Genomic DNA, 22,124 nt, shown 5'->3' with positions numbered 1-22,124 from the left:
TATAGGCACACTATTCATAGTAAGCAAAAGGTGGAAACAATCCAAATGTCCATCAACGGAAGAATGAATAAGCAAAATGTGGTATATCTATACAGTGGAATATTAATTCAGCCATAAAAAGAAGTGAGATACTGATACTACAAGTTGGATGAACCTCGAACACATTGTGCTAAGTGAAAGAAGCCGGTCACAAAAGTCCACATATTCTATGATTCCATTTATAAGAAAGCCCAGAAGAGGGAAATTCACAGACAGAAAGTAGATTAGTGGTTGCTTAAGGCTGGCAGTGAGATTGGGGGTGGGGATAGGGGGGAGATAGTTAAAGGAGATAGAGTTTCCTTCTGAGGTGATGAAAATGTTATAAAATTGACTAGTGATGGTTGCATATATCTGTAAATATACTAAAAATCTTTAATTGTACACTTTAAATGGGTGAATGTACAGTATATGAATTATGTCTCAATAAAGCTTTTTACAAAAGGAAACATTCAAATCTAGCATTGGAAAAAAGAAAAAGAGAGAGAAGGAAGTTGCAGAGCTTGCAGAATTTCTAGGAGGGCTGGATTACCAGGCTCTGAGCCCAAAATATTCAGAGTCCTAGGCAGGTATATGCTAGTGAAACCACCACTGCTGCCATCTCTGGGCCCCAGACACCTCAGCTTACACCACCATCACTGACCTGGATTCTGAGCACTGCCCTTCAAAGTGCTGCCATTGTTGTCTGTGAAAATGATGCACAAATCCCACCAGCCATGTCTGATTCTGTCTCCATCCCTGCTTCTAGGCCTCACGATTTTCCAATTCAAAGAATGGAGCAGGTGATTCTGACAGACAGAGCCCAGGTCATACACCCATGCTCTAGCTGCAAGGGAGATTGGAAAAGTATCTCGTATTTTCAGTGTGTATAATAGGAGGGGCCGTGCCTCATAAACTCGTATCCTTCAAGCATAGGAGAGGATTTTAGATGTTAAGCAGCAAAACCAAAAGAAAAGAAAAGGTCCACTACCCTTTTGTCTTCAATTTATATTAGGACTACAACCCAAATTCCTATAGACTGAGTTGATTTCTAAGCAAGCTCATTTGAGATGCTAAAAAGATCAAGATTATAGGTTTGATTTCCATTACTGGTTTTATAATCAGTTACCTTCTCTTCTATAACCTTACTCAGCAGTCTCACAAATTATTTCTCTGATACCAAGAAAAATCTAATGAAAGAGTATATGGATTATTTGTTGTAAAACCGTCCTGACCTTGGCAGGGGGGGTGGTGTGGGACAGAAATCAGGTGGGGAAAATTCAGATTATAAAGACCTTGCTGTTGTAGGATAAGTCTTCAATAAAATGCTAATGTACATAACTATCTGTAATAGTCTAAGGTGACTGGATAAATTTTATCACTGAAGTTGATAATTTTACCTTTACTCTTCAATTTCTAAAACCTTATGAAATACTTGAAAAGGCAGTTAACATAGTTCATAATTCCAATAATTAATGTCAACAATTCAAACACTAGGATGTCTTCCTGAGCATAATAATGTGTTAAAAATCATTGTAGATTAGTGAGTCATGAGTTTTCTTCCTGAGGATTTGTACATATCAGTTCTCTTTAATTAACTGTTTGGTGGTTTTAAACTTTAACTAATTGCCCTTTCAAAAAAGAAAAAAAGGTTAACATCAATCTTGACAGGTGTTGTGTACAATTCAAGTTGGTAGTATGTTGTGTTGATAAAACATAGACATAAACACGATTCTAATAATGGACAAAACTTTTGTTCTGTTCTATTCTTCACTCAAGGAGGTGCATAGTTAACCAAGTAAAAGTACAATGTATCATTAGTCTGGAATAAATTATTTGACATTAAAACTAAAATAACCATCTTTTACCCCATAATGTCATGGTCCTAAATAGCTAGACTAACAATTTCAATCCTGGTTCTGCCACTTAATTGCCTACCATAGGACTTGGAAAAATTACTTGGCCTCCCTGAGCCTCAGTTTCTTCATTTGAAAAAAGGAGACAAATCACATCTACTCATAGAGTTATTGTGCAAATTAAATGAATTAATATAAAGAAGGCACTTAGAGCAATACCTGAAACACAGCTAGCAAGAAACTCAATAAATGTTAGCAAATTATCTTGGAAATTTGCTGATTTGTTTTTTTAACTTCTTATTTTGACATAATTTCAGATTTATAGAAAAGTGGCAAGAAGAGCCCAATTCTTTGTCTACCCTTTACCCAGGTTCCCCAGATGTTAGTATTTTACCACATTTGCTTTATCCTTGACTCAGTGGGTATGTATGTATTGTTTTGTTTTGTTTTTTAACCATTTAAGAATAACCTGCAGTCATAGTATCCTTTTACCTTTAAATGCTTCAAGATATGTTCCTTAAAAACATTTTCTTGTATATCCACAGTGGAGGTCTCAAAATAAAGAAATTATCAGTGATACAACACTGTTACCTAACCTTCAGACTTGATTTGATTTTTCCAATTTTCTCAGATAGTGTGCTTATAGTAGAAGAAAATCCTAGATCATGTCTTTTATTCTATTGTGTTATCCCTTTAGTGTCTTTAATCTGAGACGGTTCCTCATGATGTTTTTTTTGTTTTTTGTTAAGACCTTGACATTTTTTGGTACATACAGGCTAGTTATTTTGTACAGTGTCCTTCAGTTTGAGTTTGTCTTTGCTCTTGCTTAAATTCAGCTAATGCATTTTTGGCAGGAATGCCATAGAACTGATGCTGTATTCTTTTTATTGCAATAGATAAGGAAGCATATGATGTTTGTTTGTCCCATTACTGGGCTGTTAACTTTGATCATGTGGTTAAGATTGTGTCTGTCCAGTTTGCCACTGTAAAGTTACCATTTCTCCCTTTGGAATTAATCTTTTTACAGGGCGATAACTTTAGACTATGTACGTATTTCTGTTACTGCAAACCTTTTACCCACTATTTTGGTATCCATCGATTACTGTTACGACAGTTGCCAAATGGTGATTTTAATTCCATCATTTCTTCTACAGTTATTAGTTGACTTTCCATGGACTTTGTCTTCTCACCCAATTTTTGTATCACTATAGATTCATAGATTCTTATTTATTCATTGGGTTACAGTCTATTACTATAATTATCTTGATGATCAAGTTATCCCCAGTTTGGCCATGAGAGCCCTGTAAGCTGGCTCCTATGTCCTTTTGTCATGTCTCCGTTTGAGCACTTCCTTTCTTTTAAGTAGAGGAAGGAATCTTGTATCTTATGCTGACTGTCCAGAGTCATATTGAGAGCTGAAACTTAGAAGTTCCTTTAAAATGTTACTAATACTTTAAGATTAATTCATTCTCTCATTTGCTAAGTTTCCTTTCTGTGCTTGGGGCTAGAAGCTTCCAATCTAAGTGCAGTTTAACTCCAGTTCATATTTCAAAAACAATGTCAAAATAATTGTTACAGACAGTTAAATGCTATCAATATGCAGAGATGGGCTAGAAACCAGGGAATTGAAGAGAAAATTGAGAAAAGAGCAGAGTTTTAATAAAGGAGCAGCAAGGCTATTCAGTTCAGCACTACAGCATGAGCAAAGGTGCAGAGCTAGGAATAGTCCTGTCTTATTAGGGAATTTTGAGGAGCTTGACTAGTTGGTGGGAGATCATGTTGGTAATTAGTGGCTAGGGGTGTCTGGTTTATTGGGAGCCTGGATTCCAGGCTGACTCATTTCTAATTTATCCTATAGGGATGAAGAGTATTCACAAAGAGTATGTTTCAGAAAGCGTAATCTGATGTTATATTGCAGAAGGGTTGGAAAAACATAAGACAAGTTAGGAAACTATTAAAATAATTGAGTCTAAGGCAATAGGAATATAAATCGAAAGGAATCTGGGAAGGAATTTGGAAGGAAGAAATAACTTTAGGGTACTGAATCAGGATAACTGGGAGAATGGGGTACTCTGCAAGAAATAGGAAACTGATGATTTTTATAAGGGAAAGAAAACAAAAATTGTAAAGAGAAACTCAAAGAAAAACAGGTTTGGTGATACTGAAATTTTTTAGCTTTTTTTTTTTTTCTATTAAGATTGATTAAAAGCCATACAATTACTCCATAATTTTTATACAAAGCAATACCGCTAAAAAGTAATGACCTGGGGCCATATAATATCATAATTATTAGACACAGAGATGCTTGCTGAATAATGCTTGTAAGCAATAGATTTTCAGTAATAGCTTTAATTTTCATAGCTTTAGATGTATAGTGAAATAGGAAGTTGTTTTGGTTTGATATGCCACATTACCAGTTTCAAATCTTATCTCTGAATTGAGATCCAGTTTCCTTGACTGATTTGAAATGTGGGGCTCTTGTTGGCATTTGGGGGTGAGGAATTTGTTTCCAAGTGTAGTATTGGATTCTTCAGGGTTTCTAAAATTCACATTCCCATCCTTCTCTTTAAAAGATATATCGTTTTTAACTTTGACTTTGTGTAAAGAAGAAATCATCAGAAACTAAGAATCTAGCTTACAAGATCTTAAAAGCACCAAATATTGTGACCAAGACATATTTTGCCAAATGTTGGGAGATAAATGTAGGAAGTACCTAGATCCAGACATTCCACAATAAGTGAATGTTCCTGAACAGATATTCTGCTGTTTCATTAATTTTTACAATTAAACACATTTCAGTCTTAACCAGTCGTTATCATTCTTCTTCTTAGATATAGCAAGAAAAATGACCCAGGTTTGTTATCTCTCTAGCTACTGTCTCTTCAGGCTTTCTGAACTGGCTTGAATCCTAAAGGTTACATCTGAGAACTAAACCTCATCCAATCCATAGGATACCAAAAAGGTTTGTTCATTTGTTTGTTAATAGGTTAATATATGGACTTCATAATTAAAATCTGTTGAAAGGAATTATTACATGAAGTAATGTATTAACCATCTAATGTGTTGGGATAGTGCTGGGCGACTGTCATAATTTCTGCTGCTACAGTTCACATAAAGGAAAATAAGGTCGGTTCTTTTTGTTGGGAAAGAAGATTTCATGTTATCTGTATTTGCAGGCTTTCTGGCTCATATGCTGGAGGAATCCTTGCTGCGGGGGTGTTTTCATTTTCTCGTCTAACATGGCAGTGGTCCATTGCAGCAGAGGTTTTTAGCTTAAACAATCTGTTTGTGGGGCTGCTTATGGCTCTTACTGTACATTTTGAGGAGGCAACAACTGCACAAGAAAGATCAAAGGTAACCTATTTTGATCAAAGTGGAATCACTTTTTGTTTTAATTTTTAGACAGATGCTCTATTTCTTTTTAACTTTGGTTTAGATATTGTCTATCTATTCTGATTACTGTCAAGGTAATCTAGGCATGTTGAGAGAGAAAATATTCTCAATTCTTTTACTCTGAACCATGAGAGCCTTTATAAAACATGAAATTTTTTTTTTTTTCTTCCAGAGTTCAAAAGTTTTTTGGAGAATGAGGGTATTCTGAAATCCCTTTTGAGTCCTATGGGAAAGATAGACTTGTTGGTTAATCCACCATCGTGTGTGTGTGTGTGTGTGTGTGTGATCTTAAGATGCCAAGTCCTAGGTTGACTACCTTAGATTGTTTACCATTATGGCACATTGACTTATTCTCTAATTGCAAAAAAGATCAAATTTGCACTTTTTTTTTTTTAACTAAAAGTAGAGGATCAACTGTAAAATGAAGTAGTCCCAAAGAGATTACAGTGACTTCTAAGGCCAACACTATCATCAAAATAATTTGAAATGTGGAGGAACCCTGTCTTCTAAGGGCTTACCATCTGTACATTGAAGAGTGCCAGATCATCTTAGTATATGCGCAGCCTGTGTCATTAAAGATTACAGAAACAAAAGAATGTAAAAGTTTATCTGTGGCTTCCATAAACAAACCTGTGGTGCTATTAGAGTTTATTTTTTGTTTAAAATAAACTTTTTTCTGATTCTGAAAATAACACATGTTTAAAAATAGCAAAAAGACCACCCATAGAGAACCAGGTTTCTAAATAAAAGTGTTATATTCAATTTATTTAATTCAATAGGAGAAAAAGTAAAACAGAATTGTTGAACTTCAGTTCTAGATTTCACTTGAATGAGAATTACACAATATCCTGTTACTGTTGGGACATGTCATCCTATAGGACTTTCTAAAACTTAGTTTGAAGACAGTAATTTAAGGTCACTCTGCAATGATTTGATGAGAATGAAAAATAATAATAAAAAATAATGGTGATAAATATTAGTGCATGTTAAAGCATGACTGTTTGCATCTAAGAGGTTGATTTTAACCTGACTTATTGTACAAATGCTTAGCTTTAATATAAAGAGTAGCTTTTTACTATTGTGCTGTTTTTGGTGAATTTTTAACTTGGATTTTTTCTTTTATTTGTTTTCAGATAGCTAAAATTGGTGCTTTCTGCTGTGGCCTTAGCTTATGTAATCAGCACACAATAGTACTCTATGTTTTGTGCATAATACCATGGATTCTCTTTCGACTTTTAAAAGAGAAGGTAAGTTTTTGAGTAAAAATGAAAATTCATAATATTTTATTTATGCCCACTATGACATTTATGAAATCAGAAAACATGGGGCTTGCTTGCTTTATTGATTGATTGATTGATTGATTGATTGATTGATTGATTGATTGATTTAATATAAAGCTTGATAGGAATATCATTGAATCTATAGATGGCGTTGGGTAGTATGAACATTTTAACAATATTAATTATTTTAATCCATGAACATGATATATCTTCTCATTTATTTGTGTCTTCTTCAATTTCTTTCATCAGTGTCTTATAGTTTTCAGTAAACAGATATTTCACCTCCTTGGTTAAATTTATTCCTAAGCATTTTATCTTTTTTGATGTTATTGTAAATGAGATAGTTTATTTTTTTCCAGATAGTTTATTGTTATTATATAGAAACACAACTAATTTTTGTGTGTTGATTTTGTATCCTGCAACTTTCCTGAATTTGTTTATTAGTTCTAACAGCTTTTTGATGGAATCTTTAGGATTTTCTATATAAGATCATGTCATCTGCAAACAGAGACAATTGTATTTCTTCTTTTTTTTTTTTTTTTTTTTTTTTGGCCCTGCTGAGCCGCATGTGGGATCTTAGTTCTCCCACCAGGGATCGAACCCCTGCCACCTGCAGTGGAAGCGTGGAGTCCTAACCACTGGACTGCCAGGGAATTCCCACTTCGTCCTTTCTAATTTGGATTCCTTTTATTTCTTTTTCTTGTCTGATTACTCTGAGTAGGACTTCCACTACTATGTTGAACATGAGTGGTGAGACTGGTGAGTGGGCACCCTTGTCTTGTTCCTGATCTTAGAGGAGAAGCTTTCAGTCTGTCACCACTGAGTATGATGTTAGCCGTGGGCTTGTCATATATGGCTTTTATTATGTTAATGTATGACCCACATCCATTAAATCAGAATTATTTTAGAGTGGTATCAGCCACTGGCTCGGCTCTGCAGATGGGCAGAACTGCTGGCTGAGATCCCTGCTCTGGCACTGCTGCAAGCAGGAACGTGGTCTGCCAAGATTGGAGACTGGTTGCTGGAAGTCCTGCTCCCCTTCTCCGTCTCTATCTGATCCCCAGTGGCTGAGCCCTGAAGATCCCCCCAGTGGTCCCTGCGAGGTGAGAACTGAGTGAGCCTCCTGGGAAGCATCCTGCAATGCTGGGGGAGCTGGATATCCACCTTGGGCTCTCTTTTCCCACTGGAAAAACTGTAGTCCTAGGGGAGTCCTCTTGGTGCAGTGCTGTGCTGGCCTAGCGGAGGGGTGACATGGTCAGCGTGCCCCCTGACACTTCGAAAGCGGTCCTTCTCAGTCTCTGTGGTCCAGGAGTATGCTTTAGCCTCAACCCCAGTTTCTGGGATTTTCACAGTGTGGCCATGTCTATGGATAGTTGCTGATGGTGTTTTGTGAGAAGGACTGAAGTTGGGAATGATTTATGTTGACATCTTGATGGTGTCACTCTTAGCCAGTCTTCTGATATCACAGGAGGTGCATTTAGATATCAGGGAGGTACATTCTCTGGCATGAACTTAAAAAGCAAATCTTTTGTGTTAGTTCTTTGAAGGGAGAGCCGTATTCTTGTATAAAACATGCAAGACTCATAGTTGACAAGTTAGGAGCCTGGTCTGAGAGCCTGTTTACTCTGTACTTAGATCAGCTACTCATGAATGACGAAATTTGGGGAAGTATGACTCTTCAAAGGACCTTTTATTTTCATTATTTAAAGAGCAGAGGCTAGAAAATAAGATCTACCAGTGAAGTGACAGTGAGTTGGATCTCACTGGTCAGGTGATCTAAGGCAGAGCCGGAAGTCCTGAGTCAGTTGGTTGCAACCCTGACTGCTCACTTAAATTATCTGGGAAGCTTTAAGAAAGTAAGTAAGAGAGAGTGTGCATGTGTGTGTGTCTGTGTGTATCTGTGTGTGTGTGTGTGTGTGTGTGTGTGTGTGATCCCAGCACCCTAAAATAATTCTGATTTAATTGATTTGGGGTAAGGCCCAGATATTAATATTTTTAAAAAGTTCCCCAGGTGATTCCAGTATACGTGCAGCTGGGACTCAGAACCACTCTCCTGCACTCTCTGAAATAGTTCTCATGTGATTGTTTCCCTGTTTATTTCCCACACAAAAGGAAAATCCTGCAGCAACTGCATCTTGCCATTCTAAACTGAACCTTATAATATGCAGAAACTGCCAAAATCTAAACATTTACTTTCTTTAAAGCTACTTTTAAGAATAGCAAAGGCATATTTTTAAATTAGTTATTTCTTACACTTTTTTCATCCCATCATTTTTATGAATCTCATTACCACTTTAGAAATGTCAAACAAAATTCGTGCTATAATAAAAACACTCCATTTTCAATTAAGAATGTTTATTTGAAAATGCTGATGGAAGTCAACTGCTTTTCTATTTCTGGTGAATGCAAACTTTGGTACTCATATTCACTGTCACCTATGAATTTTCCTTTTTTGTAAAGGAAAAATGGGCAATTTCCAATCACAATATTTGTAAGAGACCCCTTTCCCAGTTACTAAAGCAACCACTATTTGAATCTTTCTAGTATACCAGAATTCTTCTGGACTTAATCTTTATAAAAATTTGGCAGTGTTGTCCTTTGTTTTAGAAATGTGAAGATGAGAAATATATTCTCCTTGAGGCAAGACTGTTGCATGCAACAACAAATTTCCTTCCTTCCTATGTAAATTGAGAAAAAAGAACATTTGGATGAACTGGGATGTTACTTAAAAGCTAGCTTCATTTGTGCCAAGTATTTCCATGAAATGTCCAAAACACTTGTAGAAAGAACATATTGTCAATGTACAGTCATAATAAAGTATATAGTTGAAGTCTGCTCCTGATGATGGGAATGAAGTGAATCAGTATTAGAACAATATTTTGGGCATTTTCAAAAACGGCCAGACACCGTAATCACTTCCAAGTGGGTTATCTCAGCTGTGCAATGCTGCATGTCATGACATGGTTTTAAATGTAAAAGATGCATTAAACATGATACTCATGAGTCTTTGCTAATATTATTTGCTTCACTCAGATTTCACCTGCCATGCAAAGGAATTCAGACTGACGCAATTTTCTAGTAATCCACAGTAATCAGAAAGTTTAACATCGTATTCTGTGGTGACTTAATATAAATTGAGAGATCAGCTCTGAGTAAACGTATTTGATGTTTTCCTTGATGTGTTCTTGAAGTTCCAGGATGAATCTGACTAAAATAAACATTATTATACATGTGACACCGTGTGCTCTGACGCAGGAACTCTCCCTGGGCTCTTTGTTGAAGTTGAGTCTGTACCTCTCTGCTGGTTTGCTGCCCTATATCTACCTTCCTATCTCATCCTACCTCCATCAAGCCCGTTGGACCTGGGGAGACCAGACAACATTGCTAGGATTTTTGACACATTTTCTCAGGGAAGAATATGGAACATTCAGTCTGGTAAATTTATATTTCAAGCCCTTTTAAGGAAATAAGTGGCAAAACTTCAGTGTTCTGCCTGGACCTGGAGTGGAAAGAAAAAAAATCAGTGTTTGTATCAATGACGGTACCTGGAATTTTCATTTGTTATTTGTATAGCAGACTTGCCCCTTGGAATGTAGCCTTTCACATATGTTAGAAAAAAAAAATGAATCACTTAATCCGACATCATCCTGTTGTATATCCTGAATATATTTTTCAGGATAACAAGCAGTAAAAAGACTGCTGCCAGCAGGTGAAGCATTTCAGTCTTGTTAGCATTGGGTATCACTTTGGGCTCTTGGTCTGTGATTAAAAATATTTGGAAATGATTAAAGGGAAAAAAATCTCAAAAATTTTAATATACCTTAATGAGTATATTTGTTTCTTTTTTTAAAACATATTTGATGAACAGTGTTCATGTTAGTATTCAGTGGGGGATCTAAATATGTAAATGCTTCATAAAATATGATCTCATTCAATGGAAACTGTATGTTCTAAAGAATTTCAAAAGGCCTTTCTTTCCCTAAGACATAAATTAGGGGAAAACACTAAATGTGGTTGTAGGTAATGGCTATCTGAAAAGTGAAAGGATAAACAGATGGGTTTTTATTTTAAGATAGACAGTTGTATCTGATTTTTCTTTCATGGTTTGTACTTTTTGTGTCTTAAGAAGGCAAATCTCAGAAGACTACAATATTATATGATAACATTAACACAAAATTCTAAACCATGCAAAAACTAAACAGTCTATTGCTGAAGGATACATAAAAAGTAGTAAAACTATATATTTTTAGAAAGTAGGGGAATGACTAACACAAAATTCTTATCCCCCAGTTACCACTGGGGGATAAGAAAGCCCCTTTGAGAGCTTTGTGAGATACCTTATGGTATTCGTGCAGTTGTGTTTCTTCAATGAGTGGTGAGTCTATAGATTTTTTAAAACTCTTTATTCCCTAAATATATATTATGTATGTTTTTTGTATGTAGGAGGTATTTCATAATAAAGTCATTTAATAAAAGGATAATTGTTATTTTTTGACTTAGAAAGTTTGGTACTTTAAATTTATACTCTGGTTTACTTACATGGTTATTCCATTGAAATATTGCTTGAGGGCCATTCCAGATTTGAAATGTGTATAATTCACACATAATTGTGAAATTACAGGCAGGCGATAATGAGCTTTAACCAAAGTGCCCAAAAAAAGAGCTTAAAGAGACTTTGTAATGAAAGTGTAAAATCTGTTAGTTCATTAATGTGTTAATCATTCCTGCTGGAAGAGTGTAACTGATTTTTAGCAAATTATTGTCTCTGAAATTATTCCTAAGGGATATCTGTGTTTAGTTTTCACTGACTTCTCCTAAAAAATCCAATAAGGCTCTGAAGTAAACACTTTGAATGAAGAGACAAGTTGCATTGTATATTTAAACATGTATCTTTTAAATCAGGGTAATTAAAACACAATAGTCTACCAAAGCTTCAGTTTAATGCTTATGCAAATAAACTTTTTTATGTTTAGGCCAAATCTGAAATAGGATCCAGTATGTCTGAAATATTGCTGTGAGTATGAAATATCTTAAACTATTTTTATGTGAATTCTTTATTAGTTCCTTTAAATGATTTCAGGGATTTCTGAGTTTATCTCTTTGTGAAGCAGTACGTCTGAGATGTAGTTTTCACCTCTGTGGTTAACAGCTTTTGTGTATAATGACAAATATTCCAGCATTTCCTTCAATAAGATAAAGCTTAAAATGAACAATAAATAAAACAGTAAATAACACTATTAGGAGACTAAATAGAATATATAAAATGAAAATGTTTCAACTTTCAGTTGTATACAAAATTACCCAATGTATTGTTGCTTTAGAAATAACTTTTTCTTTGTTTATATCTTCTTTCTTTTGGAGACATTTTAGAACATTGTATTTAGCACAATTTGAACGATTATTTTCTTGTTATTTTGGTTTGAGCTATATTCATTTAATTCTTCAAACATTAATTTATTTAATGTTTTTTAAGACTTCCTTTAAGCTGTCCATAAGCTCTATTTTTGACTTGCATATTTTTAAACATCCAGCCTTATTAGAGCCAGCAAATATATTTTCATCTATATTATCTATTAGAGTTCTTTGAAAAATGGGTTAATATTTGCTTTAAAACCTATACAAAGCTGGGATGAAGTGAGAGAGTAACATTGACATATATACACTACCAAATGTAAAATAGATAGCTAGTGGGAAGCAGCTGCATAGCACAGGGAGATCAGCTCGGTGCTTTGTGACCACCTAGAGGGGTGGGATAGGGAGGGTGGGAGGGAGACACAAGAGGGAGGGGACATGGGGATATATGTATACATATAGTTGATTCACTTTGTTATACAGCAGAAACTAACACAACATTGTAAAGCAATTATACTCCAATAAAGATGTTAAAAAAGAAAACTATACAGGTTAAGGCAACTTGAAAAATATACATACCAGTTCTGTAATATTCTTAAAATATTTTCAATATAAAATTAGGGATGAATAGGTTTCTCTAACACTAAAGTGATCTCCTAACTATTAATATGGAATTCACAGGACTACTTGAAAACTATTTTAAAAATATGGGGAAAATATTTCAAATCTATATGTGAGGTAGTTCACAGGTTCTCACAGTTTCTGTCTTGTTCATTTGCTAGCTTGCTTGCTTCCTTCCGTACTTCCTTCTTTTCTTTTTAAATTACTTTCTTTTTACTCCAAGAAATGATACATAATTATTACAGAAAATGTAGCAAATACAGGTAAGCAAACCAAGAAATTAAAATTACTATAATTCCAACATACAGAGATAACCACTGTTCTTAACCCATTAACATTTTTGTCTATATCCTTCCAATATTTTTAATATTTTTGCTTGTTTTTGAAAATGTAATCATCATGTATACTCTGTTTTGTTAGCCTGCTGTTTTTCGTTTAATACTATATCTTGAAAATATTTCCCTGCCACCAGTTATTCTTATATAACCTTTTGAGGTTCTTACAATTGACTTTAAATATTTATTTTTATGTCTGACAGAGACTTTTGTGGCTCCTTTTTCTTTTCTGTTGGGAAGAAGGTAGCAAGAAGCTCAGTTCCCGTTTTAAAGATAAAGACAACTTTATCAGTGTCTCTGGGCTTCTCCATTGTTTTGCTTTTCTCCATGCCAAGACTCCCTGCCTGCTCTTTTCTACCTACCTTTCTTTTCTACCTACCTTCGAAGTTGTTATCACATTCAGGATCACTAGTATATTTTGTCTTAACAATCCCACATGAACTCCAGAGAAGCCTCAAGACTAATCGTAGGCCATACATCTAACTTTCATTAGTTGCACATAAAAGTCATTTATTGGGGAACTTAAAGGCCTCCTTTGCATTGAAATAATAGCAGTTAGGTCATATACTTAGAAAAAAAGGCTTGACAAGAGTGATGACCACTCACACCGACACTATTTGCTCATACGAAATCATAATATGGTATGGGGGCATAATCCTAGCACTCTCTGAATGAGTGAGAGAATTTCTAGTCTTTAATTGTTTCAGGTGGACAAGAGTATTGAGAAAGGCAACTCATAATTAACTTACTAGAAAATCCTTCAACATGATGGAACCTAATCATCTACTCTTTTCCAGTCAAGCAAATTACATTCTTTCTCCATGCATATCTTTAAATTGCAATCCTGTTGAATTGCATCCTGGAAATTATTGAATCTAACCCTAGGCAGTGACCATGTTTTAGAGCTTACATTTAAGCAACAGATCTCCAAGAATAAATTTTGAGACTGACTTCATTCCTTTTGAAGAATGGTTTGAAATGGGCCTCATGCTGGAATCAATTTTTCAAGTGTATTTGAAAATGAGTAAGGATATCTTCTCATAGTAGATAAGTTTCCATTAGTAAAATACACATTGTGTGGTTTCCATAATTATGGCATCACATTTTCTTCAGTAAAATTGCCAGTAGGGAGAAGAAAGTTCTTTGAGATAGTGTATAGAGTCATTTCTTTTTTAAAAATTGGAGACTGCTAGAGCTATTTGAGAACTCAGATAACACTTAGAAAATGCTTATTAGTTAATGAAAGAATTTAGATTAATTGTAGGGGAAAAATACATTTCTTGGAGATTGCTTAAACATTTTTTGAACCAAATAGTATAGAAAACAAGGAAGCCTTTTACGGAAGAAGATAACCTAGAAAAGGATGGTTAGAGATCACTTCTCTTTCCTTTTTTCTTCATGATTGGATCTCCAGAAAATTATTTGACTTGTTTTATTTTCAGTTTCACATGACTTCTTATCAAACTAATCTAGGATACAAATTGGTTTATGATATCAGTATAGTATACCAATATCAAAAATACCGAATAATTATTTGTTCTTATCTCAGGTCAAATTGTGTAAGTTGTTAACCAAATGTTACAACTGGAAAATATCTTAGACTGTTTAACTCTTTCTTGTGGTACTTTTTCTCCCAAATTTAAAAGAATACAAAATAATTTTAAAATCTGACTCAAAGCCTTAAAATTATTCAGTGCATAATCAGATCCAGTCTATAAAGAATGCTTTATTTTGAACTAACAAATTTGTTTTTTGCCAACAATAAATTAGATTGTCTTTTACAGTTCTCAGGTGACAAATATGAGGACCCAACTCTCACTCAACATTCAAGCCCTTGCAGTTTGGGCAAATATATGTTTAGTAAGAAAGTGAGTAAAGTAATTCCTTTTTCCATTATTTTTCCCATGTTCATTAATTGAATTAATATATTCACTATGTCATTATAGAACATTGCCAGTAGTATTTTATATTCCAAATAAATGACTCTAACCAGTTCTATTAAGGCAAATATGTATTGCTTTTTTGCTAGGTTTTTTTTCTAATTATAAATAAATGACTTTGAAACATTGAACAGTATATTATAATCTAACTAGGTGGGCCATCTGATATCTTAAACTTCTGGTTTGATCTCTTACTATCCCATAGCCAATTATTGTTGCTTTGCAAAAGAGGCAAACAATTATTTGAACTCCCCTGAAGAAAAAAGTAACCTCCAATGATAAAAGGAAACCGAAAAAATACAGCACTGTTAACCTCCATTAATTTCTTGTTCATTTACTTTCTAGCCTGTTGAGTGTATTTTATGTAAATATATATTTGTATATACATTTATAGTTTTATTTCCTTAACATTATATTTTGAGCTTTTTCCCATACCATAAGAGATACTTAGAATCATTTAAATTTCTGTATAATATTCCATACTATAACCTAGGACAATTAATTTAAATGTTCTCCTATTTGAGGGTCTTAGATTGCTTCCACTTTTTCCACTATTATAAGTAATACCAAAGCATTGTTGTGGATTAATTCTTATCCACATTTCTGGTTCTTGCTTAAAAATTTATGTCCACATGTCAAATTACTGGGTCAATGAATGTGAATATTTTCTTTAAGGCTCTTGATATATATTATCAAATTAACTTTTCTTAAACATTGTACTAACATATATTCTCATACAACTGCATTCTCACCAGCACTGAGATTTGTCATTTTTAAATCTTTATTATTTTGATGCATGAAATTACTCTTTTGTTTTGCATATGTTTAATTACATCTTAAATTTAACAAGATTAGTAATTTACATTTCTTCTGCAGATTTTAACTTCATATCTTTTGCTGCATGGTTCCAAATTATGCTGTCGACAATATGTAGTGCAGTGTGTGGTTTATTACTATGCTTTGGTTATCTATTCCAACTCATATTTTTAAACCTGAGATCTTTCTTTTTTCCTACTTAAAAATGGAAAGTTTTTTAGTTCCAAATATTTTTTTCATAGTTTAAAACTATGTAATATTATTATTGATATTCATGTCACATAAATAATTTTGGACATATTTTAATTTTTTTTATAGGGACAGACAGAACTCATCATTAGTATGGCTTTTTACTGGAATGTTTTGCATTTATTCATTGTTCTTTGCTTGGAGGGCAAATTTAGATATTTCAAAACCACTTTTCATGGGTGTGGTAAGTTTTACTTAGATATATCCTTTGACCAGAAGGTTAGTGAAGAATGTACAAATTTGTCTTTCATGAATCTTGCAGAAGAGCAAGTTATCTCAGAAATAGTTAAAATTGTATATATATTATTATAAATCAAAATTTAAATTATTGAACCAGTAAGGCTAAGCCTTCTTTTTGGGGGGGGGGGAGGGGGGCGGGAAGCATTGTTTAGTTAACACAATAGTTAAATAGAAAAATAAATGTAAGGTAGATTTCAGTGAGTCATTTTATATGTGTGCTTGCAGATATAGGTACTACTGCATTTCTCCTGGAATTTTTTTTAAAAATAGCAAAGAAATATGGGTTGTAATTAGGGGCTCTACCAACACATTCCCTTATTTCTTACCTCACCAGTCCAAGCCTGTGCAAAAGAGCAAGTATATTTCTGTTTTTCCCTGACTACCATATCTGAGATTAGAGTATTTCTTCTCCTTACAGAAGAAACTATATAAATGTAGATAGCTCTTTTTTTAACAGCTGAAACAGTTTGTGTGTGTGTGTGTGTGTGTGTGTTCAAGAGGCCTGATGAATAATACCTTACTTGAGCACCTGAGTTCTGAATCAGTTGAGAACAAGATAAACCAGTACATTGGGTGGGAGAATCACCTTTGTTACCCATAATGCTGAGATTGGAGAATGTGGTTAATATCTGTGGGGAAGGGAGTCTCCTCATCCTGCATCCCTGGATGGGCTAGTCACAGGCAGTGCTGCACAGGGCAGGCCTCTCCCCTCCCCAGCTCGCCTCACCCCAGAGTCTGCCCCTGGACAAGTACTTCCTATGGGCGGCTCACTTCCAAGAGGAAGAGAGAGGAAAGAGGAGGGCTATGCGGGCCCAGTCCCAGCTCCCAAACTCCCCAGTCAGCTCAGTCCCTACAATCCTTCAGGAAGAAATAAGTGAGGGTAGAGAGAGGCCAGGAGTGTTAATACTACTGGAGCTTCTCTACATGGAAGGAAACATCAGGAATTAAGCAAAAGCATTTCTCCACCTCTTCTGCTTTGCATGTTAGAATAAAGAGTTCAAGATGAAGTTTGTAGTATAGAAAAGAACGTGTGGATCCAAAAAGGGAGATCCACACGTCAAACAGGGAAGGAGGAATGCTTGAAAATTGAAAAGTAAAGTGACATGGAGTTAGGTTGGAGAAGGCAGTTAAGAAGACCTAAATGACACAGGCATAAGCAACTAGATACATGCAATATATTTTTAGAATATATAAATACCTGATTGATTGCATGAACCAGTCAACTGGACACCCCGTTTGCATGCCTCTTCCACAGGTGGAACGATTCTGGATGCAGAGCAACGCAGTGGTGGCTGTCCTCGCTGGCATCGGTTTGGCTGCACTTGTTTCTGAGAGTAACCGAGTACTGAACACCAATGGGCTTCAGTGTCTGGAATGGCTTTCAGCAACTCTTTTTGTAATTTACCAAATATATTCTAATTATAGGTAACACACGGTTATTTTTATGAAAAGTAGCATTCAAGCCAGAGGCATTTGGATATTTAGATTCTAGGGGTTTGTCTTATTTTTACCTTCCACTAGTTTTCAAAGGGAGACAGCTTGGTCTGAATGCAGTGGTTCTTAGACTTTTGAACAAGAATCTCAGCATGAGTGATGTGTAGTTTCAGGCCATTGCAAACAAGGTTTTGGGTGGTGCATGTAAACTATCTGTATATTTTCCACTAAGGAATCCTAGAGATACTTTGTAGAATCTGGAGTGTACCTAAAATTCCATGATCTAAAATACCACTTAGATGGAGACTAAAGACATTTGGGGTTTTTTTGTATGCCCTAAAATAATTCACTTTATGCTTCAAAGATTTCATCTTTTGAGTAATTCTTGGCCCTTATCTAGTACTCTCTGTAGTAGTGTATATTAAGTATTTTAAATAATCAAAGTTCTAGAAGTTTCTTAACCCTTATGCATTATTAGTATTATATGTATTTTTCAAAATCTGCTTAATAACCATTATAATGAAAACTTCAGTCTAACACAAAAGATGTAGAAGTTTAGATGATAGTTCATTTATTTGCAGCAGTATTGAGTAAACATTACAGAAGTGGAAGAGTCCATTGGAGTTTTCTTACACTGAGATTTGATTGGTACTTTAAAAGGTTACATTCCCCCTTTCAACTTAACTTGAAAAACTGATGTTCTTTATAATACTGAGGAAGAGCCGGTGTTAGGAAGGCTGTGTCACCAGGAGGCCTTGTGGGAAGGGGATGCGGGTCCCAGATACAACTCCAAGCTCAAGAAGGGTTTGCCGAGCCCATAGTGTGTTTCCCACCCTTTTTTTAAAAAAAGCCTTAACTATTTATTTTATTTATTTGTTTGTTTTTTTGGCTGCATTGGGTCTTCGTTGCTGTGCGCGGGCTTTCTCTAGTTACGGCGAGCGGGGGCTCCTCTTCGTTGCGGTGCGGGGGCTTCTCATTGCGGTGCCTTCTCTTGTTGCGGAGCACCGGCTCTAGGCGCGCAGGGTCAGTAGCTGTGGCTCGCGGGCTGTAGACCGCAGGGTCAGTAGCTGTGGCTCGCGGGCTCTAGACCGCAGGCTCAGTAGCTGTGGCTCGCGGGCTCTAGGTGCGCGGGCTTCAGTAGTTGTGGCACACGGGCTTAGTTGCTCCACGGCATGTGGGATCTTCCCGGAGCAGGGCTTGAACCCGTGTCCCCTGCATTAGTAGGCGGATTCTTAACCACTGTGCCACCAGGGAAGTTCCACTCACCCTTGTTTTATCCCAGTCTTCTCATGGCTCAGGTCTTTAGGGCAATTCCGGTTCCACACCAGGGATGCCTGCACAGACTGGGTGGTTTGGTTTGGTTTTGATTCTTTTTTTACCCCAGGTGAATGGAATAGACAGCAACTTTCCTGGGTGGCAAAATGTGAGGCATCGCCCTGCAATGTAGGGAATCACAGTAGAAAATGGTTGCATCAGTTACAAAGGCAAGGATAATATTTTGTTCCTGGAAGTATTCATTTGCTTTGTGAGGCTAACCCAGTGATTCAACTTCAGGCTGTGTTTTTCAGTACCATTACATGTAATGGACCTGATAACAGCAGGAAGGACATTGCTTGTTCTGGTTTTCGATGCTTTTCCTTTCTTGTATTCTTTTTCTTTTTTCATGGAAAGCTCTCAGAATTCATGCCAGTTTTTTCTTTGAAGTTAGAAAGTCCACTTCATCATTGAAGAGTTGTACTGCTATTGTTGGCAATGGCAAATAATGCCTGGAGAGAAGTAAACATCTCAACAAATTATTCCTTCCCTTCTTTCTCATTGGTCTCATTCTGTAGTGATTTCTGAGTCTAGAAGGGAGAGAGGAACACAGGGAGTCTTTGGTCCAGGGAAGTGGTTGAAAGGATCAACCTCTATGTGCAAGAGAGTCACACAAACGTGCAAATTTATGCCAGAAACTGGCAGATTTCCTTTTGCATTTCTGAAAATTCCTTTGAGCTAAATAGAATTAACATGAAATTACCTTAAACTCCAAGTGGAATCAGAAACCTTACTTCTTTTTAGTGAAATTGGATATGCTTTTAGGAAAAAAAGTACTTATTATTGACCACTAACTGATTCCCTTTTTTATGGAAATGATAATGAACTCCAGAAGTAAAGCAGTATGCTGATTTTTCTCAATTGCACAATTAGTTCCTTCTTTTTTTTCCCCAGTTAATAGTGTTCCCTTTTCAAATATATGCATGCTCTTAGAAGATATGTTAGAATATTTTAAAGCACTAAATGTAGATTGTGTGATGGGAAAGGAATGGAGCAGGAAATAAGCCCAGTCTTATTAAAACTAAAACAATGTGTTGCTATTTTAATATTTTGTAATCCTTTTATTTAGCATTTGTGACCAAAGGACCAACCATGTGATCGATAAGTTTGCAAAGAATCTTCTAGCCTCTATGCCTCATGATGCAATTATCTTACTCAGAGGAGATCTCCCAGGGAATTCTCTCCGTTACATGCATTATTGTGAGGGACTGAGGCCAGATATTTCATTAGTGGATCAGGAAGTAAGTATATGAAAGATACACTTAGACTATAGTAGTAGTGATCATTTTAAAACATATGTTTTTTAAAGAACTATTTTTTTTAAACATTGAATGGGTACAGTTTCTATGATCACTCTTAGGTAAAATATATATCACATTCTTTTCTTTATTTTAACTAATAGGAAATGTCATGAGTTGCTTCATTCCTTTTTAAACTGAATGTTCTAAGAATTAATGTGTTTCATATTAGATTCAAACAGCATCCTAGGTCTCTAGTTCACATGACAGACCATGACAATGTTGTGTTGTATATTTATTTTTAAATTGTTCTTTTACATCCAGCCAACTCAACCATTCAAATCAACACTTCCCAGTGATCCAGGGATTAAAATAAATTAGGTTGACTATAAAATAAGTCATACTGCAGGTTGGTATACATTTCATGCAAAATAGAAATTATTGACCACAATTCTGCTATAGAATTTATTTGTAAATTTTGTTGATCTTATGACAAAAGTATTTTTGGAGAGGACTTGTGAAAATTTCAAGGTCTATTAAAACAATCTTCTTGAACTGAAAAAAATATATGTAAACTATAGGATTTATTGTTTAATCCATAAATAGTTAAAGGGAACAAATCTTTCTCTGGTGTTTTTAGAACGGTTGTCAGGAAAAGAGAAATTCTTAACCTTGAAAAAATACATTTAGTTTGATTGAGCAAACTATTAGGCACAATACTTACTTAATAAATTTCATTCAATTAATGAATAATTAAAATTTTTTGAGAAGACTATAAACAGATTTGCAAATATAGGGAAATTTGAAAATTACACATTTTTTAGAAGGAGTTTGCATTTATATCATGTACACAAATGATTAATTTGATCTTCAGTCTAGCATCTGACAAAAGCTAGATCATTTGTTGAAAATATGGTATCATACTATGATTTTAAATACGATTTGGGATGACAGCTACTATGATTGAGAAGCTTGGATTTCAAAGTTAATTAGACCCAAATTCAAGTCCTCATCCTCTCACTTCCTGGATGTGTGACTGGGGTCTATTGATTTTTCCTCTCAGAGCTTCTGTTTCCTTATCTATAAAATGGAAATGATCATTAGATAAGTAAGTTAGGATGCTTCTGAATGTAAGGAACAAAATCCCTGACTACGAGTAGCTTAAACTATGGAGTTTTTAATCTCACAAGACAAGTAGTCTGGAGAGAGGAGGTTTAGGATTGATAATACAAGCGGTTCCATGAGGGCAGTGTTCTGGGGCAGCTTTTCTGCGGGTCTCCTGAACTGATGGATGCCTGGTTCCAAACGTCACATGCAAAGTGCTTCTTCTGGGCTCTCTCTCTTTCTCTCTCTCTCTCTGTATTGGGAGTAACATGTACCCCAGAGGCCCCCAGCAGACCTCTGCTTGGGCCCCACTAACCAGTATTGGGTCACATGACCACTCCTAAACTACTCACTAGCAAAGGAGAATCACTAGAACTACCTGATTAAAACCAGGATTGTGTTAGTTGGAAAGGATTGGCTGTTGAGTGGGCAATCAACAGTATCTGATATAATTTAATTATTCTCACATAATAAGGTTATTATGAGAATTAAGTTAGAAAGAGTAAGGCCATAGCACACAGTGGGTATTTAATTAATGTTACTGTACCCAAGAACTGAAACTATTGGGTAATAAACTCTAATTCAATAAGTATTTTTTGAGTATTTACAATGTACACTTAGATTAAAATTAATTTGTCACTTCTAGTTAAATGACTTGTATAGACAAGTAAAACATAAGCATAATTGCTCAAATGATGATATCCAAACTTAATGAAGCTTTGAAGGTGTAAGTAGGAGTCTTTTCTTTAAAAAAAAAAAAAAGAAATCCGTACATATAAAAGTATAGAATGAAGTATATATTAAGTATAGAATTAAGAAAAAAATTTTGATACTAATGATTTATTTTAATCAAAAGGATATGTAATTAATTTGGAGCTACTAATAAATTCAGATAATTTAGCCAAAGGGTTTTTAATTTTGAGGCCTAGGTTATTAT

At 35.1% G+C, this 22,124-nt stretch overlaps 1 protein-coding gene across 4 annotated transcripts in view; it reads left to right on the top strand.

The window, feature by feature from the left end:
• Positions 1–22,124, top strand: part of TMEM260 (transmembrane protein 260) — a 59,195-nt gene that overhangs the window by 22,006 nt on the left and 15,065 nt on the right. For all 4 annotated transcript variants that reach the window (XM_068544954.1, XM_068544927.1, XM_068544945.1 and 1 more), the window contains exons 4-11: positions 5,048–5,225; positions 6,398–6,511; positions 9,800–9,979; positions 11,518–11,558; positions 14,637–14,720; positions 15,927–16,041; positions 17,353–17,522; positions 19,915–20,086. In XM_068544954.1, coding sequence (XP_068401055.1) covers positions 5,048–5,225; positions 6,398–6,511; positions 9,800–9,979; positions 11,518–11,558; positions 14,637–14,720; positions 15,927–16,041; positions 17,353–17,522; positions 19,915–20,086 — 1,054 coding nt within the window. The remainder of the gene's footprint in view (positions 1–5,047; positions 5,226–6,397; positions 6,512–9,799; positions 9,980–11,517; positions 11,559–14,636; positions 14,721–15,926; positions 16,042–17,352; positions 17,523–19,914; positions 20,087–22,124) is intronic.

Source organism: Eschrichtius robustus, chromosome 1 (assembly GCF_028021215.1).
Source record: "Eschrichtius robustus isolate mEscRob2 chromosome 1, mEscRob2.pri, whole genome shotgun sequence".
NCBI classification, from domain to species: Eukaryota; Metazoa; Chordata; class Mammalia; order Artiodactyla; family Eschrichtiidae; genus Eschrichtius; species Eschrichtius robustus.
This window is presented reverse-complemented; position numbering and strand designations above follow the sequence as displayed.